The sequence below is a fragment of the Mustela nigripes genome, chromosome 11, assembly GCF_022355385.1.
Source record: "Mustela nigripes isolate SB6536 chromosome 11, MUSNIG.SB6536, whole genome shotgun sequence".
NCBI classification, from domain to species: Eukaryota; Metazoa; Chordata; class Mammalia; order Carnivora; family Mustelidae; genus Mustela; species Mustela nigripes.
The window spans coordinates 38,034,103-38,057,463 of NC_081567.1; the positions used below are offsets into that span (position 1 = coordinate 38,034,103).

Genomic DNA, 23,361 nt, shown 5'->3' on the forward strand with positions numbered 1-23,361 from the left:
CCTTATTTAAAAAAAAGTTTTGGGGCACCTGGGTGGCTCAGTGGGTTAAAGCCTCTGCCTTCGGCTCAGGTCATGATCCCAGGGTCCTGGGATCAAGCCCCACATCAGGCTCTCTGCTCAGCAGGGAGCCTGCTTCCTCCTCCCTTTCTCTGCCTGCCTCTCTGCCTACTTGTGATCTCTGTCTGCCAAATAAATACATTAAAAAAAAAAAAAATCTCTTTTAAAAAAAAAAAAAAAGTTTTAAGCTCCTGGAAGTTTTGATCGCATCTGAACTAATATAAAGTGTACCTTGGTGGTATGCGTTAGAAGCCACCTCATGCTTAGGTGTGGGCAGGCACAGCAGGCGTGGACAGGTGCGGGCACAGGCATGTAGACACATGGGTGAGTATACGCAGAGCTGAGCCTGCATGGCAGGTATGGGCAGGCGTGGGCAGGTGTAGGCATGTGCGGATAGGCGTGGGCAGGCGTGGGCAGGTGTGAGCCTGCACAGTGGGTGAAGGCATGTGTGGACAGGCGTGGGCAGGTGTGGACGGGTATAGGCAGGTATGGGCCGGCGTGGGCAGGTGTGGACGGATGTAGGCAGGTGTGAGCCTGCATAGGTGCGGGCAGGCGTGGGCAAGGGTAGGCAGGTGTGGGCAGGCTCAGGCAGGCTTGGACAGGCATGGGGGGGTGTGAGCAAGCGTAGGCAGGCATTGGCAGGTATGGAGAGGAGTGGGCAGGCATGGACAGGTGTGAGCAGGCGTGGACAGGCCTGGTGTGGACAGGTGTGAGCAGACGCGGACAGGTGTAGGTGTGGTGCTCTGTGGGAGGCTCAGAGCCCTCCACCCCAGGCTCTCCCACCTACTCCCACTGGCAGAACCAGAGGAAGTTTCACAGGAAAACCACTGATAGTTCCATGGTTTACTGGCTTACGACTGAGAATCGTACAAACGAGAGGCCCAGCGAGCTGGGGCAGATTTGCTGCTTGGTCAGAGGGAACCAGACAGATGGCATACGTCTGGTGCCTGCCCGAGAAGCAGAATCCAGCGGGAATAGCTCCTTCCCTCAGGTCTCCTCCAGGGAGCACGGCCCCCAAACACCCAAGTCCCCGAGCCCCAGCTGTTCCCAGGACCTTCCTGGGAGAGCTGGGAGAGCTGCCCATAGCCGACTGGTCAGAGCCTGGGCTTTGGACACTGCCAGCCCTTGGAGCAGCTGCATGCTTAGACAGTTGTCCCAGGCCCCTCCTGAAGGCAGGGGTAGGTGACCGGAAACGCGGGGCCACAGACTTGAGGGGTGGGCGCTTCGGTCTGTGCCGCGGACTAAACTGGTGATCGCTGTCCCGACCCAGGCCTACAGGTACCTGGAGGAGATGCGGAAGCGGGTGCCACCTGCCAACATATCCTACTATGTGAGCCAGCGGACCGTGGACGTCGTGCACCAGGGCCTGGGCCTCCCCCTGGTGCGCACCATGCCTGAGCGCATTTGCCGCAGCAGCGTGGACGACCGCAAGGAAGTAGACGAGGAGGTGCTGGAGGAGGTGGAGAGTGAGCCCTGACAGCCGCTGCTACGAGCTCCTCTGGAACCTTCCAGGGTTGGTAGCAGGAGCCTGACCTTGGTGAGATGAAAACTGGTATTTGTCCCTCTAGGGCACTGGCCGTCCTGCTTATAAGGGGCCAGCGTGGTCCTCCGGCATTCCTGGCCCCTGTGGTCCCTTTACCAAGAAGAGATTTGGCTCATTTTTTCCCATGACAGTCTCCCAAGTACAGACTGTAAAGCCTAAAATGCTAGAACTCGAAGGACTGTGCCTGTCCGTATGTTCACTGTGCCTCGTCCCAGCACGCAGGGGAGTCGCTGGAGAGCACGACTGAATGATTCCAACAGGACACGCCGTCCCTGACCATGGGGCCTGGTGTCCATTGGAATGGACATGGGGGTGGCCTTGCCCTGGTGACACGGTGGCCAGTGTGGGGTGGGTTCCTTCCAGGAGGCAGCCCCACACAGCTCTGTCACCAGCTCCCCCGGTGAGGGGATGGCCTTGGGGCATGTCAGTGCAGGAAGGACAACCTTGGGCCCATGGAGCACTACACCCTGCCCGAGCAATGAGAGCCATGCGGCCTGGGCTTGAACACCCACAGCTCCTTTTTATTTTTCCTTTTTGTAGTTTTTTAAAAGTCTTCTGTGTTCAGATGAGGAAAGGGCTTGGGGACAGGTTGACAATCAGCCCTCAGGGGCCCCAGCAGCTCCCTCCCTCCTCAGGACCCCCGGTCCATGTGCAGGTGCCCCTGTCCATGGGGGCAGCACCTGAGGGCCCGCGTGGACGGCTGGCGGAGCACGGGGGCGGACTACGGAGGAGCCGGCGGGACAAGTGTGTGTCTGAGCTTCTCCAGAAGCAGCAGCGCTCTCACCGCCAGCAGCCTGCAGTCCTCGTCGGGGTCCTGCTCTGCCACGTCTGCCAAGAGAGCACGCACGGCGGCAGTGTCACCCAGCTGCGCGCGCCAGCCCCCTGCGGTTTTCTCTCGGGGAGGTCTTCCCACACAAGCCCCCGTGGGGCCCAGCCTTCCCCCCCAACCCTCCCCATGAGACAGCAGCACCTCAGACCCCAGCAAAGGCCTCTGCTCCATCCCCATGTGGGGGTAGGCCCCACTCTCCTGGGGCAATGGTGGCAGGGAGGCAGCAGGATGAAACAGACACCACTGTCTCCACGGGACCCGTCCCGGGACACAGGATGCCACTGAACCTGTAGCACGAGGCCCAGAGCTGTCCCTGGGGGCCTGGTGCTCACCTGCTAGCCAGGGCCGGGCTTCCAGCAGCTCATCAGGCAGGTCAGCCAGCAGCCGCTCGGCTGGAACGCTGAGCAGGACGGAGGAGACCGCAGACAGAAGGCCCTGGCGCACGAAGCTGCCAAGGGAGGATAGAAGGCTGAGTCCTGATGGAACCCCAGGCCAGGGAGACCCCACTCCTCCTCGGGGTACAGCAGACCGATGGGCAACCAAAGCACACTCGACCCCCTCCTGCCCCTTCCTGCTTAGAAAGGGTCAGGCCAAGTTAGGACCACCCCCCACCCCCACCTGTCCACGTCACAGCAGGACATGGCACCACTGCCCTCAGCCCCATGGCCACTCACGCATCACCATGGAAGCGAAGAGTCCACACGAACTCCAAGAGGGCCTTGCCCATGGCCACAGCCACCTGAAACCGCACAGACCAGTGGGCAGGGGCCCTGGCAGGCAGAAGCAATCCCCACCTTTGACCCTATGCTTAGATCCAAGGTGAGGGCTTATGTGGGGACAGGCAGCAGCTCCCACCTCCCACTCACCGTGGTGTTCACCGCCAGGTACATCAGGGCCCCTAAGGTGTGGACCAATCTCCCAAGAACCAGTTGATCCTCTCCCAAAAGGTCAAAGGTCACCAGAGGCCTAAAACACAGAATCCAGTGACCAAGCAGGCTCCCCAAACCCCTGGACCACCGAGGGACACGGAGGGCCCCGGAAGCTCCTCCTCATTGCCTGTCCCCACGCGGCACCCAGAGTCACGAGGGGAAGGTGCTGGGCAGGTGCAGAGCAGGTGGGGTACTGAGGCACCAGAGTTGGCTCCAGCCCCGCCCACCAGAATCGGGCACCTGGGAGACCACCACACAGGACACCTCACAGAGCTGCACACAGCCCCAGCCCAGGTTGCCTCCGTGCTGGAGGACTGCAGACCCCACGCTAGGAAGCCGCCTGTCCCCGAGGGCTTGCAGACCTCCTGCTCACCTGTCAAAGTGCCGAAGGAGTGGGAAGAAGAAGTAGCCAGCCACCAAGTTAAATTCGTTGGGGCGAGCGTCCGGTCCCCGCCGGGCAGAGCCCTGCAAACAGACGGCGCTCAGAATGCCACTGCCCCTCCCCCGTGCAGGACTCCTGCTGCAGGACCTGTCCTGTGCGCCATGGTGGGGAGCAGCTCCTGCCCCATGACAGCTCCCACCCAAGGGACCCAATGGCTCAGCACATGCCAGGTCCCTTCTTGCTGATGCAGGATTCCTCGGGCTGCCTTCACAAGCATGTCACAGTCCCGTCTTAAAACCATGTCACTTGGATGCCCTATAGCACGTGTCCTTCACTCAGTCTGTACCACAGACTCCCGTCACAGAACACTAGCACTGGCGCTGTCCTGGTCCTAAATCAGCTGCCACCCCCCGCACCTCCGTGCTGGCAGCGCCTAGAGGCCATGGACCACTTGGCACCTACTTAGGTCCCACCCACGAGGACCTGGCCCAGGTCCCGGCTAACCTGAGAGAACCGCCGGGTCTTGTTTCTGATCCGTTCCTCCACGACCGCCTGCCAGGCGGGAGCCGGGGTGCTGCTGGGCTGGGAGCTGGGACTCGGGGAGCCACACTGGGGAGCCTTGGGGAGGCGCCCAGGCCGAGACAGCTCCTGGGCAGCCAGAGTCAGAACCTAGAGGAGAGGGAAGACCCTCGAGGTAAACTGAGTGCCCTCGAGCCCTCTGCGCCGTTGGCCCCCACAAGCTGTGCTGGAGGACACTTGGCGGGGGGCCACACAAAACGTTGTTCTGAGTATCCCGGCATCACTACACATGTGGAGGAAAGGAGAGAAAGCTGGACGTGCTCCCTGGCAACAGCCCGGTGGCCTTGCTCCACACCCGGCGCCCTTCTATTCCCGGACCTCGTCCCATCTGGTGCCCAGACACCTGGGAAAAAGAATGAGGCTCTGACCCAGACTGCACACGGATCGGCCCCGGAACACATGCAGGACGCCCCGGCAGTCAAGGCCACAGACAGCAGCCTGGTGGTGGCAGGCCCCAGGCCGGGCAGGGCACGCTAACGGCCATTCCTCTGAGGGTGACGCAGGATGCCAAAGGTCACACGCCACTGTGAAGGCCACAAATGCCACCGAGCGGCCAGCATAGAGATGGTGACCCTGTTCAGAGCCGTGACCGTGGTGACTATGCAGTTCAGGGCCAGTGAGCTCACGTTGCCTGGCCACCACCACCACCATCTCCATCTCCGGTAGGTGCTTCCACGCCATGGCGGCCGTTAGAACTGCTTTCCCTGTGAGGCCGAGTAGCGGTGCATGGTATGCACAGACCCCATTTGCTCACTTGAAGAGAAGTGCTGCACAGAACTGTCTCTCAGTAAAGCTTTTGTTTAAGATAAAGGGCGCAGCCTCCACTAAGCCCACGCGCTGCCAAGAAACCCCAGATGGGCACCAGTCCCAGCCCCTCCAGTCCAGCCACAAGGAAGCTGGGAAGGTCCTGGTCAGGTAGCTTTTGGCAAGTACGTGCTCCCCGCCCTTCCTGAGGGCATCCTGGGCCTGACAAGCGGACAGAAGGCGCGGGCACTTACGTCCAGGATGTCCATGCGCTGCCGGAGGCTGAAGTTGACGGCATAGAACTGTGAGGTCAGATACTCTGCTACCTAAGCAGGGCACACAAGAGGCCGCTGGGGCCCGCCACCCAGGGCTAGGGCCCCCGTGCAGATGCTGCCTGGGTGGCAGGACCACAGCACCGCCCCACCTCGCCCCACCCCTGTGACTCACCGGAGCCGGATCTGTGACCACGACGGCCACCAGGGCTCGCTGGCGCAGTCCCTCAAAGCCCACCACACTTGTCTTCTCCTCCAGGTGCAGCAGCACCTTGGCCAGCTCCACACTCACCTGCAGGCACAGGGCTTGGCGTGCCTCAGCCCCCAACCTGCTCTGGTCCCCCACAGCCCTCCACCTCCCCATCCCAGCCATGCACGGGCCTCCTGGACCAACACCCACCCCACCCTCGACATCACCTGTCCCGCTTACCTCACGAACAGCAGCTGGGCTCCTGAGAATCAGCCCCTCGAGGGCTCGCAGGGCCGCCTCCCAGCGCTCCCAGTCCTCAGACGAGGTCAGGGCTACATAGAACAGATGGGCCAGCGCTGGTCCTCAGCCCTGACCTCATGTGAGGCGGAGCCTACAGCCAGAGTCGGGGCGCTGGGCGGAAGCAGAAAAGTCCTGGGACCTGGGCAGGGCACTTCCCATGGTTCAGCCACCCCAGGGCAGGTGCGAGCGGGGCGTCCGATGGGGAAAAGGCCCACCTTCCACGCAGTCCCGGACGTAGGCAGGCGCCTTCCCACTCTTCAGCTCTTGGTCCCCCGACATGTCATACGGGACAAGCTCATCATCACTGGGAAGCAGCCGAGACCACGGGGCCACCCCGTCACCCAGGAGCAGGCAACAGGCAGGCCGTGCTCCTGAGCCACCAGCAGTCACCCCCAGTCCCTGAAGCCTCAGGAATAACAGATTTTCCTAGGGTGCCCCAGGAGAGCAGTGCTGCGAGGCTGATCCACAGCCTCCAGACAGCATGGGTGCTGCTCCCACGTGCATGTGTGTGGGGCTCTGATGCCAGCATGGAGCTGCCCCCCACCTCTGCAGTTTCCACCTGAGACCAGCCCCTACCTGTCCAGGTCAGAGCCTGAGCCCTCCAGCTGGGCCTGGGGGACACCACCATCTGCATTCCCTCTGTCAGGGTTTTCTGCAGCCACTGGAGCCACACTGGGGCTTCGGAGAACAAAAAAGGAACCCTTCAGGGAGGTTCCTGGGAGGTCACACCCAAGTTTCTGGCCCCAGAAACCACCTTGCCGGGGAAGTGCTCTCCCTGCCGCCGCCCGGCATTTCTTTCCTGGTGTCTCAGCAAGTGGAGTCCAGCATGACAAGGTAAGGAAGTAGCATGTGTGCAGGAATGGGCCCTGCTCAGCCAACCATTCCCAGAGTTCGGGGACCACGGGGCACGGAGACCCTCACCTCGCGTCCGCCTCCGCGGGGCTGTCAGCCCCAGGCAGGGGTGCCGCCAGGGCCAGCAGCTCTCGGCTCAGCTCGTCCTCTTCATACTGCAATACACACAGGCTGGGGCCGGCAGGGGAGGGTGCCAGAGGGCGGCCCGTGGCCCCGGGAGCCTCCATCACTGCCTGCAACCATGCAAGTCTCCACAGGGCAGTGGGCAGCCCACCCTCCAGAGTGGCTGGCATCCCCAAGGACATCCTGGAGGCTTTTAGAGGTGGAGGGGATGGGACGCCTGTCTACCATGCCTGAGCCTGTCCAGAGAGGACGCTTTCAGACGCCCCAGGGAATCCTCCTGGGGGCAAGTGTTAAGGCAGCTGCTCGGAGGCTATCCCCCTCCCCTCGGGGTTGGGGCCCTCAACTCCACACCAACACGCAGATCTATGGACCCAGACCAGGGAAGGCGAGGTGAGGTGGGGACGGGGAAACACCAAGGGTGCAGCCCTTGTTCACCTGGAACCTCAGGCGAGGCCCCTCGGGGTGGATCCGGGCACTGGCCACCTCAGCCACGATCATGCCCAGACGGCGCACAGCCGGCAGGCTGCTGTCCAGACGATTCTTCACTCCCGCCATGAGGCTCGCCAGCAACTCTGGAAGCACCAACGGCCACACGCTGAGCGCCGGGGGCGCGTGGGGCCAGGCCCGGGGATGGGACGGGGCGCCTGGCCGCCTGCTCACCGTCTCGGCTATCCCGGAGCTCAGCCTCCCCCAGGTGCACCAGGCAGATGAGCAGGGCTGTGCTGACGTAGCGCTGCTGTGGGAGGGGCGTGTGGCGCACGGCACTGCTGCTGCCCCACGTCTCCAGGAGCTCCCTCAACACCTGGCAGGCGGCACGGCGCCGTCAGACAGCTCTACCGCCAGGCCAGGAGGGCCTCTTGCTGGCACCTCTGGCCCGGACCAGAGCATCAGGGGTGGGGGTACCACGCATACCTGCACAAGGAGCGGGCGCCGCTGGCTGTCCATGGCCAAGTACCCCAGCAGGCTCTGCAGCGTGGGCGTCTGAGACATGGGCCGGGCGTCACTGTCTGCTGCGCAGATGTCAGCTGCCCATGTGACAAGCTGAGGCCCGTCCGGCCAGGGGTCCCCGAGCAAAAGTGGGGCTGGGCTGAGGCTCAGCAGTGTTTTCTGGGTGACTGAGCTCAGCTCCACCTGCTGCGGTCACTTCAGGGCCCCGGGGCGGCACTCAGCCCATACCCTCACCACAGCCTCACCGAGTGTCGGTGCTGGAGGAACAGAATCTTTCGGGTCATCACAAACCGGGCCTTCCTACTCTTCACCACCAGGTTCCCCAACAGCCGCGAGAGGACTTCAGGCCTGTGAGGCACAGTCGGGGGGAGACAGAGAAAAGCGTGCACTCCAGCCCTCCCCAGCTCCGTGCTAACCACTGGGGGCCCAGGGCCTGTGCCCCAGCTCTGAGTCGCGCCCAGTGCCCCTTCTTCCCGGGAACAGCCCAGCGCGTCAACACTAAAGGATGTCCTTCCCTGCTCTGGCCACGTCTCGTCAGGGTGACGAAAGAGGCAGCAGCTCTCCGCATGAGCTCAGAATACACACGAGAGAACAGGACACTTGCCATCCCTGGAGGCCCTGCCTCCTGCACTCCTGGCTCCTTACCCTGCAGCGACCTCCACCAGTCCCATGAGCAGAGCCTCCATGGCCCGGTCGGGCACACTCTCCACCAGGCGCCAGCAGACCCTCTGCCAGAGGCAGCTGCCCTCGCTGAGCGCCGTCAGCCGTGGCACCAGCACGCCCAGGATCTCCTCTGAGGGGACGCACATGGAGGCCCTGAGCTCGGGGCCGTGTGGCACACATGGTCCACTGGCCCGCCAGCCCGGCCCCTGCTGGGGGCCGGGGTGGGTAGCAGGCCCAGGTTCCCCAGGCGAGGGGACCGCCCTCCACAAGGGAAGTGTGCTATCCACCCCTGCTGCGGATGGCGGCAGGAGGGATGGGGAGACGTCCAGAAAGGGCAAGGGCTCCTCCTGGGCCAGGAACCACTCACTCTGTCTCCCGTGGACGCAGGCTTTCCCGAGCACCCGAGACAGGAAGGAGATGGAGCAGTCCCAGCCACCTGCGACAAGAAGGAAAGTGGGATTTTAAAGCAGGGCAGCGGTGAGACCATGAGACAACCCCGGACTGGGGAGGAGCAGACCCCACTCTGGACAGCCATCTCTGCCTCATAGACGCACCACTCCTCTCCATCTAGTTCCGCCTGAACTCTGAGGAGCACCGTCTCTAGCTAGAAGCACCCAGCATAGCTCCCGAAAGCCTTCCACGCCCCCGCTTGCCTCATCACCTGCGATGACCCCACGCAGTACAGACCAGTGTGGGGGCACGGGGCGGAGCGGGCACCAAGGGCAGGAAATGGGTCATGGGGACAAGGGGAGGACAGGCCCACCAACCCACCAGAAGCACCCGGATGGCGGGGCCCAGCGGGAGACAGTCAAGATGTGCACGACAGACAGAAGCACCAGCCGCCTTGCGAGCGGCGGCTGAGATCCTGCAAGGACGAGGTGGACACAGCCCCCCACAGAAGCAGACGCAGTCAGAACGTGCTGGCGGCTCCTCCTAGCACAGCGCAGGAGCGCGGGCAGCCTGGCTGAGCCAGACAGAGCCCATGGGCTGGGAGGATGCCAGCGTGTCCCGCCTCCGCCTGGCTCCGCACCCTCTACAGATAACGTGAGCGCGTGGGAAGGGCACCCACGCCACAGTCTTGGTGGGACCCTGTGTGCGCCCCGTGACAGGAGAACAGCGAGTGGTGCAGACTCCAGGCTTGACTAGAGCAGCGGAGACCAAGCGATGTGGTCTTTAAGATGCTCAGTGAAGGCCCCAGCGGTGAGCAGCCCCATCTGGACAGCCCCCCCAGTGCGTGCAACCAGGAGCTAAAGGAGTCAAGGTCAGCGCTGTCTTCAGGGCCAGTAAGCCAAGAAGTGGGTGCAGCTCAGTGTGCGGGCGATCACGCCCCAAGAGGAGACAACTGACCTGCCACTGGCATCACCCAGAGAATCCCAAGTCCCCAGGAGCTGTGAGAAGCCGGGGGCAGGAGGGAAGGACGGGATGGTGACCAGAGAAGATGGCTGGAGGGATAATGTGGGGGGCCCGCACCTCGGAGGGAGTCCACCACTGCCTGCAGCGCCCGCATGATCTCCTCGCCGAGCAGTGGGAAGTAATTCTGGGGGAGGAAGGCCTCCAGGTTCTCCCGCTGCAGACGGTTGCCCAGCTGGTCGGGCAAGCCCACCACCTTGGTGAGGAGCGTCTCCTGGAGCAGGGGGAAGGCCGGCTCTGCCGGCGGCCGACACTGGCCCTCCATCACAGCAGCCATCCTGTCCATGCTCAGGAACCTGGCCAGCAGCTGCGCCACCTTCATCAGATGGAAACTCGGGCTGCAGCGAGAGCAGGAGTGATGGGCAGAGACGTGAGCCCCCATCCCTGCCAAGCCGCCGGTCACGGGCGGGGCGTGCACGCCCGCGGGGCCCAGTGCCTATTCCCCACCGTGGAGTCGCCGGACACTGCCACTGTCCTCTCCTGCTCCACGCTGACCCTGCGCTTTACGGCAGCAACCCGCAACCCAGTTGCGTCAGAGCACAGTGGCCATGTAGCAGGACGGTCTCGTGCTCTGACACGGAGTCTGGGAACCGCTGTGAGCTAGGTGTCCCCACAGGTGCGTTGCAGGGTCTGGGGGGCCCTCACTGCAGAGCAAAGGGCCCCGCGAGGACGCCCACTGCCTACCGATGTCACCCCAGCCTGGAGCCAACCCACTGCCTAAGCCTTCGGGATGGGAATGCGCCCTCCTGTCACCAGTGTGGCGGGACCCAGAGCAAGGACTGCAAAGGAGATTAACACAAACCGCCTTAAATTTTCAGACGCTCTGCTGGGCACGTGTTCTAGTCTCTCACCTTTCAGGACACCACATTGTCAGAGAAGCCGGACAACCTGCTGTTTTGCAATCCTTCAGGCTACACTCCTTCTTCGGACATTACAAGTGACTCTATCATCAGACCCCACTCACCCAGCAGCACCCTCGATGGACTCCATCAGCACCAGGAAGGCTTGGTCAGCAGGACCCTCCAGGAAGAAGCTGGCCCACAGGTCCTCCAACTGGCCGTCGGGCAGAAGCCCCAGCCAGCCTGGGCTCAGCCTGCCCACAAGACATCTGAGGACGGCGGAGAAGTGCATCCTGGCGAACTCCTCCTGCTCCCCGGGAAGGGCTGGGTTCTCCGCTCCCTGGAGATACCGCTTCAGGGCCCCCAGGGTGGAAAGGATGTGGCCACCATCCTCAGAAGTGGAAAGGTTGTGAAGGGCTTCCTGGACAGTGAGCAGGACGGCAGACCGCGCCGGATCCATCCTGGAGGCCACAGGACAAGCCCGTGAGAAGTCCACGGAGCCCTTGGCACCCACACAGGGCCGGTCTCAGACAAGAAGTGTGTTTCACATGCTCTCAGAACCGGCCCCCATCTCTCCTGACTCCTGCTGTTGCCCAGCAGTACCCTCCCCCTGCAGCATCTTCCAAGTCGGTTCACAGCTGGGTACCCTCCACAGTAGGGCACTGTGCCCCTGGGACACAAGTGGGGGTGCTGCTGGTACCTAGGGAGTGGGTGGTAGAGGCCAGGGATGCTGGTCAACACCCCATCTGGGCAGGACAGCACCCAGAGCAGAGACTAGTCCAAACTCAAAGGTGGGCTGTGCTGAGGCTGGCGGACCCCGGACCACTGGCCTCCTATCACTTCTCCCCCAGAAAACAGAATTATCTCTGCTAGTATTTGGGGTCGCGGGCCCCTGCAGGGTTGAGTATCATTAGGTGGGCATCTATCACCAGTGCACCCGGACACTGGATAAGGCCGCATGAGAAGGGCCCCCACGAGCCGCCTCCCCACCCAGCCGGGTCTACGCGGTCTGTGCCGCGACCAACCCACCCAACGCTCCCTTGCCCAGCGTGCGCCCGGAGCCCACATCGTGGCGTGGCGGGAAGGGGCCTCGTGGAGCCGGCAGGGGGCCTGGGGGACGGGAGAGCGGTCTCCGGGGCGGGCGAGGGCGGGGGGGGGGGGGGGGGGGGGGGGGGCCCGGGGGGGGGCGGGGGCCGGGGGGCCGGGGGGGGGGGGGTCTCGGGAGGCGCGCACCCGCTCGGTCCTGTCCCAGAGCCTCCCCGGCGCGCTCACGGCCCGCCCCGCCGCGGCCACCCATCCGCCGATTCGCCACGGTCGCGGAGGCCCAGCTCCGCGTGCGGTTCCCGGCCTAGAGCGTGAGGCCGCGGAGCACGAGCAGCAGAAATGCCGCTGAGTTTGCCGAGTCTGTGGGGCCGGTCCCCGCGGGCAGGTCGCGACGAATCTGCCGCAGCGCCGGCAGCCCGGAAGAGGCAAGGCGACGAGCGGCCGCATCTGCGCCTGCGCCTAGCGGGGGCGTGGCCCTGGTGGGCGGGACCCCCCCCCGATGGGCGGGGCCGCCAGGGAAAGGGGCGTTCCACGCCGGGGTCGCCAGCGCAGGTGGCCGGGTCCGTGGGCCGAAATCCGGTTCCTCGGTGGCCGCTTTCCAAGGGCCGCTCTTCACCCCGGCGCACGTGCGATGGGCAGCGTCGGGTGCGATCTGCGAAGGCCTCCGAGAGGCGCCGGTTCAGCCTCGACTGCCCTAGGCGACGCCCGGGAAGCAGGCCTTCTCTCGGCGCGCACCGTTTAAATGCCCACTGCGCACCCCAAGCCCTGCTCGGGGCGGACCGTGAGGCCGAGAGTCCCCGCTCCCGAATTAGGGACACAAACGGAGTGCCGGCGGGACGTGTATGATGGGAAAAACTGGGCAGGGGCTCCTGCGTGGCGCAGCCGGTGGAGCGCGGAACTCTCGGTTGGGGCCGGGGTCGTGGGTTTGGGCCCCGGCTGCGGCTCCGCGCTGGCCGGCCGGGAGCGGGCTGGAGACTCTCGGTTCTCTCCTCGTGCGCCTCTGCCCGTCCCCGGCTCGCGCGGGCGCGCCTCTCGCTCTCGCGCGCGCTCAGATCGGATCTTTCGAAAGAGAAGGCGGCCGGCTCTGGAGTCTGGTTTTGGAATTCCCGCCCTGGGCGCGGGCGGGAGACGCGCGGGAGCGGGCAGCTGCGGGCGCAGGGAGCGCAGGTGCGCGGCAGGTGCAGCCCGGGTGTGGGCGGGTCGGAGCGCTGGCCCGGTGCCCGGCGGAGCGGGGCTGACGGCGGGGACATGGGCTGGGCCAGGCTGCGCGGAGTCCCGGAGGACGCCTTCCTGGGACTGCGGGCCTCCGCCCCGACCGCCCCTGAGTTGGAGCCTCGCTCTCCACTTGCTACATACAGCAGCTTCTCTCGACCTTGACTCCCGTGTTTCCAGCAGGCCTGTCAGGCTGCTAGGCGCCTCCTGCCGCGGGACACAAACCTCTCCGGCCTTCACGTGTGTGAAAAGTGCGTTTGCTCTTTGCGCCAGGCAGGTTCACGTTTGAGCCTGATGGACAATTTTAAGTGAAAATAAATTTCACTCACTCGGGCATGTGAAGGTTTGTTCCTCTGGGTTGGTTGGTTGAATTTTTTTGTGTTTATTTTATTTCAAAGATTTTATTTGTTTTTTTTTTTTTTAAGATTCTATTATTTATTTGACAGAGATCACAAGTAGGCGGAGAGGCAGGCAGAGAGAGAGGGGGAAGCAGGCTCCCTGCAGAGCAGAGAGCCCAATGGGGGGCTCGATCCCAGGACTCTGAGATCATGACTTGAGCCGAAGGCAGAGGGTGTAACCCACGGAGCCACCCAGGTGCCCCAACAAAGATTTTATTTATTTGACAGAGAGAGAAAACACAAGCAGGGGGAGCAGCAGGCAGAGGGAGAAGCAGACTTCCCACTAAGCAGGGAGCCTGACATGGGACTCAATCCCAGGAACCTGAAATCATGAGCAAAGGCAGAGGTTTAACCAGACACCCCGCCCCTCTGTTTTTGGCAGCTGGCCAGCATTTAGTTCTCTAAGGAGAGTCTTAGTCTTTCCCATTGACCAGGTTTTTCCTCCTAAGACACTTCTAGAATCCTCTCCTCATCCACAGGGTTCTGACACTTGATGACACACCTGGCCTCTCTGACACACAGTCTTGAGACTGACAGATGCTCTTGACTGTGACACCTTCCCAGACTATCTTCCCATTTTCTTTTCTTTTCTTTTTTTTTTTAAGATTTTACTTATTCGGGTGCCTGGGTGGCTCAGTGGGTTAAGCCTCTGCCTTCAGCTCAGGTCATGATCTCGGGGTCCTGGGATCCAGCCCCGCAGCGGGCTCTCTGCTTAGCGGGGAGCCTGCTTCCTCCTCTCTCTCTGCCTGCCTCTCTGCCTGCTTGTGACTCTCTCTCTCTTTCTCAAATAAATAAATAAGATCTTTTTTTAAAAAAAGTTTTAAGTTTTTTTTTTAAAGTTTTTTTTTTAATCTTTTTTAAAAAAAAGATCTCATTTATTTGACAGAGAGAGACACAGTGAGAGGGGCAACACAAGCAGGGGGAGGGTGAGAGGGAGAAGCAGGCGTCCAGCTCAGCAGAAAACCTGATGTGGAGCTCAATCCCAGGACCCAGGGATCATGACCCAAGCCAAAGGCAGACACTTAATGACTGAGCCCCCCCAGTCGCCCCCCTATTTTCTTCAGTCTCACTCTCTGTACTCGCTTTTCATTGGATTGACCTTGAAGGGCTTGTTTTCTTTCTCTCTCTCTCTCTTTTCATCTCTTTGTCTTCTTGCCCTACTTTCTGGGCAATTCTTTTAAGCCTGGCCTTTTAGCTGTCCTGATTTAATTACTTATTTACTTGGAAAATCCTCGTTTTCATTCTTCCGGACCAACTTCTTCATTTTTTATTATTCCTTTTCTCGTAATATCCACGTTTCCGCCTTGCGGACACAAAGCTTTTCTAGTCTTCCTGGGGGTGGTAATTAAGATCTTTCAGAGCTTTCCCTTGGCTCTCTGCGTGTTTCTGTTTGGGCAGATTTCTGTCAGAGGCCCCTGTGTCTAGAGATGTCTAGTTTAGCCTTCATATTAAGCCCGAGACAGTTAAGGGCCAGAAGCTGTGTATGTGGATGAGGGGAACTTGCTTTGACAGATGGGGGGGGGGCGGCGGAGGGAGGCTCTTGCTTCTTCCCAGGGTTAAAGAAGTCCCTCCTCCTACCTGGGGGCAGGTGTCTGGCTGTGGCTGCTGCTTTCTGGAAGTGGGTGGAACCCTCAGCGCCCCACAATTCAAAATGCAGCATCTTTCTCATCTCTTTCTTTTTAAGTCAGTTTCTTTATTGAAAGTGGTCTCCATGCCCAATGGGGGCTTCAACTCATGATCCTGAGAGTAAGAGTCAGGCGCTGTACCGACTGAGCCAGCCAGGCGCCCCAGCAAATATATTTTATGTAACCCAATCAGTCCAGATTGTTACCTTTTGAACACGTAGTCCCGTATAAAGTATGATGACTGGTGAGGTGGTTTGCATTCCTTTTTTGTACTAAGTTCTGAATCCAGTGTGCATTATATCCCTGGCGGACCTCAAGGCCAGTCACATGGCAGGGGGAAGGGGGGCGCGGGAGAGCCAGCTGACCACATCCTGTGGTGGTGGGGCTGGTGAACAGAGCTTTCACCAGCTGCAGGAGCTCAAAGAGGCTCTGGGGACCCAGGAGCTCTCCAGACTCACACGAGTCCCTTCACTTAAGCCTGTGCCATGCCCCAACTTCCCAGTGTCCCTGGATGCCCTTGGCCTCTCAGAGCTCTCTGTAATAAGCTGAATGGTGGATCCCAAAACGTAGGTCCAGGTCCTAGGCCCACCCATGTGAATGCAAGCTTTTTCAGAGCCCTGGGGAAGAAGGAGCAGGGCCCTAGGACATTGGGGCATGGGCGCGCAAAAGAAAAAAACCCTGTTTTCAGCTCCCCTGTGGGGGTCACGGGTTACCAGCCCAGCCGTGGGGCTTGAGCACAGCCAGTGGCCTAAGGAAGTGGGGCCAGTGGGGACCTCATCCCAGGGCTGGCTGCAAGGACCATGATGCGGGGAGGGAGCAGAATAAACGGCGGTCAGTTAGACAGCCGTGCAAGTTTCCTCTTCCCCAGGCACCGCTTCGATGGCAGCAGAAGGACAAAGGTGAAGGAGCCCAGGGCCCAGGAGAGGGCAAGGGGAGCTGCACGGGAGGCACGGATCCATTGTGGCCTGGGAGAGTGACAGGTCAAGGGCAGAGCAGGGGGAGCTGCGGAAAGAGCCGCCCAAGGGAAGGGAGGGAAGGAGTCAGTGTCCCCAGGCCCCAACCAATGACCCGTAACCAATGGAGGTCCCAGGTCAGCAGGTCCCAGGCTGCGCCTTCCCAAGGCTCCAGGGAAGACCGCTCAGGCCTCATCCAGCTCTCCCTGCACCCGCAGCGCTCCGGTCTCTGCCTCGGTCTTCCCACGGCCTTCTCCCCTGTGTCTTTTCTGTCTCTTGTAAGGACCCCCTAATTCAGCATGGTCTCCTCTCGAAACCTTTCATGACGTCTGCAAGGGACTTCTTCCCAAATAAACTCACCTTTGCAGGTGCACGGGGATTCACAGGGTTAGGATGAGGACCTACAATTTCGGGGGCCACCGTTCAGCCCACCATGCAACCTCTACCACAGAATAATTTAAGGTGGCCCCCAACCCCATTTCCTTTGCCTTATCCGAGGGAGAGAGGTAGACTTCACAGGCCCCTCTGTGCAAGGCCCAAACTCTGGGCCCCACAGCGGACTTGGCTCCAGAGGCTCCCTGGCCCCAGCCTGGCCCCAGCCTGCTTCAGCTTCTGGTTTTTGGGAGCCGAGTGCGTGTGTCCCCTGCTAAAGCAATCACCTCCGCATGGCTCTGAGCCGGCCAGGCCAGGGCTCGCACCCAGAATTGTCTTCCAGAGAAACTGTTTGCATCTGTTTTAAGCTTGTGTCCTTGGGAACCTCTAGCTCTCCAGAGTTCACTGACTGGAGGGCAAATGCTTTTCATTAAGGTGGCAGGAGGAAGCTGACTCCCAGCCAGGGTGGGAGAAGGAAAGCCGCCGCACTGGCTGGCTTGGGGGGGTGGGGGCAGCAGCGCACAGCCTTTCAGTCGGGGGCTCCTCTCCACGTCGACAGGATGGGCTGCCCGCGGAGGAAGGCCCTGTCTCTCCTCATTATTCTTGTGCCGGTGCATCTGCACAGGGCTTTGTCGCAGGGAGCCAGCCCTGCAGGGCCAAGGAAGCCATTTCTCGAGCGGCTCCGCAGGCTGGAAGAGCAGGTGAGTGTCCCCACCACGTGGGACAGCTGTGAGTGCAGCTCTATGGCAGACGCAGCGACAGACGGTGAGCGTCCTGCTCTGGAGATGCAGACGTGAAACGCAGGCTTCTTTCCATCCGTGACTACTGTCCCCTGCAGTGGGGCACCCATAGAGTAGGCTGCTGGGCTCTGCTAGGAAGTCAAGCCAACCGACGTGGAGGACAGGTTGGGAGTCGGGCTGGGCGGTGGAGTGGGATGCCCCAAGAGGGGGCGCTGGAGGGGTGCTGGGGCGTGCTGGGCATCGGGGTGGGAGCTCTGCCGGCACTGCCCGCTTTGATCCCCAGAAACCACTCATGAAGCTCGCCCTGCCCTACGTCCACTCAGGCAGGACCCCGAGTGTCACAGGGGTGAGGCGTGCACGGTATGGGGGGTGTAGGGGAGATGGGAGCCTGAAGCCCTCACCCCACAGTGTGCACCCCAAAGACTTTGGGCTGGTCTCACGCGTCTCTGAGCAAGGCCACCACAGGGCTGGGTGTGGTCATCGGCCCAGCCCTGGTGCCGCTGCCTGAGGAGCCGGTCAGCGTGGGGCATGGCCGGGGGGTGACAGGCACCAAGAAGCGTGAGCGGGAAGGCTTGTCCTGCGTCCTCTCTGGCCCAAGGCCCCTGTGACTGCTGCGTGTCTTTTCTGTAGTTCCGGAGGTTCCAAGAGGTGACCTTAACCCACCTGCAAGACCTTGCCAGGAACTACAACCTGTCGTACGATGTCGATGCCCGGTTCCAGAGCCTGGCCTGCAAGACCCAGGCCGTGGCCCTGGCTGTGAACCAGTCACATGCTGCCGTGCAGGGTGACCTGAGCCACCTCAGGACACGGATGCAGAAGATGCAGCGCAGAAGCCGGAAGGTGGAGTCCAGGCTGCTGGCCCTGGGGGCTGCCCTGAGTGAAAGGCAGCACACCCAGGACAGGGAGGACCAAGAGGCGCGGAGGGGTGCCCTCTCCAGCCTGGCCCCGGCCGTGAGAGCCCTGCAGGACACGCTGGCTCACCTCACGGCCCTCGTGCAGGGCCAAGATGCCAGGCTGGGTGCTCTCGAGGCCCGGATGCAGGGGGCAGGTCCCAGCACCGCGACCCCGGCGCTGACCCCGGCCCAGCCCCTCCCCCCACCTGGGCTGCCCAGCCCCAGCTCCCCGGCGGAGCACAGGGGGAGGCAGGTGCTCAGACCACCTGAGACCGGTGACCCGCCTCAGGACTCTGCAGGCCATCCGCAAGGGACATGGGCACCCCCTGGCCCTGGCAGCCAGCGGGCGTGGCCCCCTGAGAAACCAGGAGAGAGTGAGTACCACAGCCTGCCCTTACCCTGTCGGCCTCCCCTCTCCTCCCTCGTGCCTCCTCAGGCCTCTGGTCCCTTCTGAGCAGCCTTCTCCCCCGAGCTGCGGGGAGAGGATACTTCACAGCCCTGGGCACCCCCCACAGAAACGGGGGCCATGGGGGAGGTGATGGCCTGTCTGCAGGCTCTTCCCAGCGCCCTGGAGCAGACATGCACAGACATCGGGTGCTGCCCAGGGGGTCCCCCACTCCCTCCTATGACCGCTCTCACAAGGGCTGGTGGGTTAGCAAGACGTCCTCCGCTGCTCGGGGAGGTGTTTTGTGCCGAGCGGGGTCCCACTGCGGAGCCGGCCCTCTGCTGTCTCGGATCTCCCAGGAGAGGGTTTCTTGGGCACTACTGCGGGGCGGCCTTGCCCCGGGTGCTGTGGGGTTGAGCAGTGGCCCCAGCCTCTATGCACTGGAGGCCTGTCCATGTTTGCCTTGTTTTTGACTGGATTGCTTCTCTGTCTGGCTGACCAGCCCTGGGGTCCCAGGAATCGGAAGCAGGGTCCCCCTCCCTCTGGGTCGCTCTGGCAGCCTCACCAATAAGACGGAGCTGACCAGCTGACCTCGGAGGGACCACCAGGGCCCCTGGGAAAGATATGGGGATCCCCAAAGTTCTGACAACTAAAATGCCTGCAGATATCCCTAGGTGTGTGCAGGGGGGCAGTTACCCCCAATGGCACCTGCTCTATGTTATTATTATGATGATGACTGTTATTTTAAAGAGAGAAAGGGGGCAGAAGGGGCTGAGCAAGAATCTCAAGCCGACAACATGCTGAGCTCAGAGCCCAACCCAGGGCTCGGTCCCACAGTCCTGAGATCACATGACCTGAGCCAAAATCAAGAGCTAGACACTTAACCGACTGAGCCACCTGGATGCCCCCTGCCCTAGATTACGACAGATACCCCTGAGGGGAAGATTGGGGCTGGGAGCCCTCCATCCTTGGGTCCAGTGGGGTGGCAGGTGAGACCTGTAGGTCCCCAGCCTGCCAGTCGGAACCCCAGACCTCACCCCACCCCATAGACCCCCCCTGTCAGGCTGACCTGAAGGGGGGTGGCCCCAAACACGTTCACATCCTGACCCCTGGGCCCTGTGGATGCAGCCCCTCGGGGGGTCAGGGGACTTTCCAGCTGTGATTACAGATTGTGAGACAGGAGGGGATCTGGGATTAACACCAGGGTCTTCTCAGGGGAGGCCGGAAGGTCAGAGAGGGAGCTGGGACCACAGGGACGGAGGTGAGAGGAAGGTACTTTGATGATGAGGAGGGGCCGTGAGCCACGGAGCGGGGGCTTCTCCGGAAGCTGACGGGCAGGAAAGGATTCTCCCTGGGACCTCCACCTGGAGCCAGCTGCCTCCATCATGACTTTAGTCGGAGGGACCAGCTCTGGCCTTGACCTCCAGAAATGGAAGATACTCAGTGCATGTTATTTGGAGCACCTGAGTCTGTGGGGCTCCTGCAGCTGGGGCCGTGCCTGCAGGCTCACTCCCACTGGGGCGTAGACCGCTCTGGCTCCCAGTCTCCCCACCTGCAGGATGGGCCCATCATGCCATGGGGCCCATGGGGACCCCGCTCGGCCGGCCTCCCGGCTCGTGCTGAGGCAGCCCCGCCGGGTCTGCAGCCCCTGCCTCCGCGTGCTGCCGGGGCTGACTCCCCTCTCTGTTTCCAGCCTGTGACGTGGGCCCCGTGCTGGTCTTCCCCAACGCCTCCACCCAGAACGTCGCCTTCCTCAGCCCCGGCTTCCCGTGGGGTCTGCGAGCCCTGTCCGTCTGCAGCTGGGTGCGCACGACCTCGGGCCGCCTGGGCACCCTGCTGTCCTATGCCACGGAGGAGAATGACAACAAGCTCGTGCTGCATGGCGGCGGGAAATCCCTGGCCCCGGGAGCCATCCACTTCGTGATCGGAGACCCGGCCTTCAGGGAGCTGCCCCTGCAGCCACTGCTGGACGGCCAGTGGCACCACGTGTGTGTCATCTGGACGTCCATCCTGGGCAGGTACTGGCTGCACGTGGACCGCAGGCTCGCGGCCACCGGCTCCCACTTCAGGGCGGGCTATGAGATCCCTGCAGGAGGGTCCCTGGTGCTGGGCCAGGAGCAAGACAGTGTGGGCGGTGGCTTTGACAGCTCTGAGGCCTTTGTGGGGAGCCTGGCAGGCCTGGCCATATGGGACCGGGCGCTGGTCCCCGGGGAGGTCGCAAAACTGGCCACCGGGAGGGAGGTCCCAGGGGGCGCCATCCTGACACTGGACGATGCCCAGTGGAGAGGCGGGTTTGTGCAGCAGGTGAACTGCAGCTGCCTGGAGCTCTGTCCCTGAGGCCCTGCGCTCTGGGTCCCCACAGGAGCAGCCTCCGCCGCCCTCAGCCACCCCCTCCCCAGCCACCCCAGTGCACGTGCCCTGTCCAGGGCCACTGAGGGACACCCTGGGCATTTGGATTTGCAGAGCTGAGATGTGGACAAGACGCTTTAAATGTATCTTTCTCTGAAACCGTGAAAAGTCTGTGGCTGGGTAACAATTCCTCACAGTGGGCCTAGCATTCCCCACAGCAAACGCTTTCTGTCTTGATTTTATACTATTCCCCAGCAGGGCAATGTGGGAGGTAGGGAGCGGACTGACAGGTGCAGTGGGGCTGTGGGAGGACCCGTGGGCTGTGATGTCATTCCCTCCTGGGGGGGCAGGACTCTGTGGGGGCCTCGCGTCTGGGCTGGGTTTGCCAACGGAGAGCCCTGTTTTCGTGGTACCTGGCTGGGTGCATTTGAACGGCCCTCTCTCGAGGTGGCTTGGAAAGCCCCCGGGTGGTCCTTGCTGCCATGTCCCTCATGAAAAGGACCAGGAATCCATTGCCTGCCCCGAAGCCCCAGCGACTTGACCGGTCGCCCCCCCGGGGCCTCCATCAAGGTGCCGCTGTGGGAGTCTGTGAAGGGAGCAAGTGATTCAAGCGATTCAGAAACAAACGGGAGCAATAGCAGGCAGCACTTTCAAGGCACCCTCGTTGGGGTACTATGGGAGCAGAAGCCAGGAGGCCACCGGGATGTGTGTCCAGTGCAGAGATTGTTAGTGAATTCACAGAGCTGTGCCCCCATCACCGCAACCTAGCTTTAAGGTGTTTCCATGCCCCCCCAAATCATGCCTGTTAGTGGTCGCTCCTGTCCCCCCCAGCTCCGGTGCCCCCTGACCGGGACCCCACACTGCTCTCCATTCACCTGCTTCCAGTCTCTGGCTTTTGTGAATAAAGCTCTTCGAGCACTCTCACATGAGTCCTTGTGCATTCATGGGTTCCTGTTTCCCTTGAGCGGGGGCCTGGGGCTTGAATTTCTGGGTCTCGTGGGGAACTCATGTCTGAACTTTCAAAGAAAGACCGGTTTGCAGAGGAGCTGCCTCCCTCTCCGTTCCCACCCCACCCCTGCCGGTGTCAGCTAGATGTCTGCCTGCCAATGTTTATTTTTGCAATTCTGAAGCGAGGCCCCTAGAAGATCAGGCACCGACAGAAGGGCCTTCCGTTTCAGTGTGATGAAAAGGAACCCCTACGGTATCGGGGATTCTCATGGGAGAACCAAATACAAGCTCACACAATCAGGAAGGAGGCCATGAAGACAGGAGAGGGTGCTCGGGCAAAGGGGGGCACCACGGCTGGGAGAGGCAGGGAATCACCGAGTTCAGAAACAGCCTCGGTTCTTAGAACTCTCCTTGCTTTATTTTTTTTATTTTTAAAAGATTTTATTTTTAACTAATCTCCACACCCAATGTGGGGCTTCAGCTCACGACCTCGGGATCAAGAGTCCCACACTGCACCAGCTGAGCCAGGCATATGCCCTGAGAACTCCCCCAGTTTTGTTTTTTTAAAGATTTATTATGCATTTGTTTGGGAGAGAGCACGCATGTGCGCATGCATGAGAGCTTGGGGAAGGGCTGAGGGAGAAAGAGACTCCCGAGCTGACTCACCGCAGAGCACCCCATGCATTGGGGGTGGGGGGCACTCAATCCCCGACCCTGAGATAATGACCTGAGCTGAAACCAATGGTCAGATCTCAGGCTTAACTGACTGAGCCACCCAGGAGCCCCTCCCCCACGTCACCCTCGCGCCAGCCAGACTGGCCTGGCCTCTCAGCCCTGAAGCTGCTCCTTGAGGGAAGTGCTCTATCCAAATAAGGACTTCCTGGGTCCTCTAGGGCACTCCCATCTCTGCAGAGCTGTGGTCCCAGCCATCAGGGGCTGTGAGGTGTTCAGACGAGGTGGCTGCCTCCCCATGAGTCAAGATCAAGAGGAGGCATTCTAGGACCGAAATCCCCCTGGGTGGCTCCATGGGTGCTCCCTGAATCACTGACTTTGGCTTCCCCTTGCACTTCCCCAGGGCACATGCACCTTTAGGGACCATCTCGGGCTCTTCTTTCCTGGGCCCCTGGGACTTTCTCCGGAGGTCTTGGGATGACATGCTGCTTTAGGGAACACTGGTAATCTCTTTCTTAAGGGACAGCAGGGTCCCCAGCATAAAAAGACCACACAGGGTACTATTTCCGGGCCCTCCCCTTCTTGTGGGTACTTTTAACACCTGGGGTACCCAGGATGGCCCACCATTCATAGCAGCATTCCCCTACAAGTCCACAGACCCTAAAGCTGCAGGAATAGGGCAGAGACAGCAAGCCACATTCATACTCGGGAAGCTTTGTGGGGAGTGGGATTCCAGGAGGACAGAGTGGGCTGGGGAAGGGCTTGGAGTCAGGGCTGAGACAGCTTCAGGGAGAGCTCTGGTCACTGAGAATTTGGTCTGTCCAGCAAGACAAGGGAAGCCATGCACGGTTTGAAGCAGGGCAGTCTGAACACAAAACTCGAGCAATTGGCCATCCCCACAGGGTCAGTTTCCCCCCTCCCTGCCCAACCTTGCATTCTGAAGCCTGACCACCTGTGGTCCATCAAACCCTATCAATGACCTGAGCCTGTTGTGTTTCCAGGTAAGGACAGCATGACCCTGAGGTGCCCTTCTCATGCTACAGAGTCTGGGGCCTGGTGAGAAGCTGGGGTTGGCTTCTCCCTCCCCACCCCATGCCCTCAGCCTGTTTA

At 61.5% G+C, this 23,361-nt stretch overlaps 3 protein-coding genes across 6 annotated transcripts in view; 2 read left to right on the top strand and 1 right to left on the bottom strand.

The window, feature by feature from the left end:
• The window catches only part of IFT140 (intraflagellar transport 140), a 71,903-nt gene extending 70,128 nt beyond the window's left edge, over nt 1-1,775 (top strand). For all 4 annotated transcript variants that reach the window (XM_059415721.1, XM_059415722.1, XM_059415720.1 and 1 more), the window contains one exon: nt 1,328-1,775. In XM_059415721.1, the coding sequence (XP_059271704.1) occupies nt 1,328-1,534 (207 nt within the window). In that variant the 3' untranslated portion in view covers nt 1,535-1,775. The remainder of the gene's footprint in view (nt 1-1,327) is intronic.
• A 325-nt stretch (nt 1,776-2,100) lies between these two features.
• TELO2 (telomere maintenance 2) lies at nt 2,101-12,074 on the bottom strand. Its single transcript, XM_059415724.1, has 21 exons — nt 11,894-12,074; nt 10,786-11,121; nt 9,882-10,159; nt 8,779-8,847; nt 8,394-8,541; nt 7,994-8,096; nt 7,713-7,781; nt 7,461-7,602; nt 7,236-7,372; nt 6,747-6,832; nt 6,402-6,503; nt 6,041-6,129; nt 5,766-5,857; nt 5,511-5,627; nt 5,318-5,389; nt 4,245-4,409; nt 3,732-3,823; nt 3,296-3,395; nt 3,104-3,168; nt 2,762-2,877; nt 2,101-2,428 (listed from the first exon to the last, which is right to left on the bottom strand). The coding sequence occupies exons 2-21, from the start codon at nt 11,118-11,120 to the stop codon at nt 2,322-2,324; spliced, it is 2,484 nt and encodes an 827-aa protein (XP_059271707.1). The 5' UTR covers nt 11,121; nt 11,894-12,074; the 3' UTR covers nt 2,101-2,321.
• Nucleotides 12,075-15,282: 3,208 nt separating this feature from the next.
• PTX4 (pentraxin 4) lies at nt 15,283-21,541 on the top strand. Its single transcript, XM_059415725.1, has 3 exons — nt 15,283-16,965; nt 17,635-18,271; nt 19,976-21,541. Exons 1-3 carry the CDS (start codon nt 16,825-16,827, stop codon nt 20,617-20,619), a joined length of 1,422 nt encoding a protein of 473 aa, XP_059271708.1. The 5' UTR covers nt 15,283-16,824; the 3' UTR covers nt 20,620-21,541.
• The last annotated feature ends 1,820 nt before the right edge of the window (nt 21,542-23,361 follow it).

What these genes read in the sequence shown, in the direction of transcription:
- TELO2 (XM_059415724.1), bottom strand. Translation starts at nt 11,120, where the DNA reads ATGGATCCGGCGCGGTCTGCCGTCCTGCTCACTGTCCAGGAAGCCCTT. An exon ending in CGTCCGGGACTGCGTGGAAG is followed by an intron (nt 5,858 to 6,040) that starts GTGGGCCTTTTC and finishes TGTTCTATGTAG; the next exon opens with CCCTGACCTCGTCTGAGGAC. An exon ending in AGCCCGGCCCTGGCTAGCAG is followed by an intron (nt 2,429 to 2,761) that starts GTGAGCACCAGG and finishes CTCTCTTGGCAG; the next exon opens with ACGTGGCAGAGCAGGACCCC.
- PTX4 (XM_059415725.1), top strand. Translation starts at nt 16,825, where the DNA reads ATGGGCTGCCCGCGGAGGAAGGCCCTGTCTCTCCTCATTATTCTTGTG. An exon ending in TCCGCAGGCTGGAAGAGCAG is followed by an intron (nt 16,966 to 17,634) that starts GTGAGTGTCCCC and finishes TCTTTTCTGTAG; the next exon opens with TTCCGGAGGTTCCAAGAGGT. An exon ending in CCCTGAGAAACCAGGAGAGA is followed by an intron (nt 18,272 to 19,975) that starts GTGAGTACCACA and finishes CTCTGTTTCCAG; the next exon opens with CCTGTGACGTGGGCCCCGTG.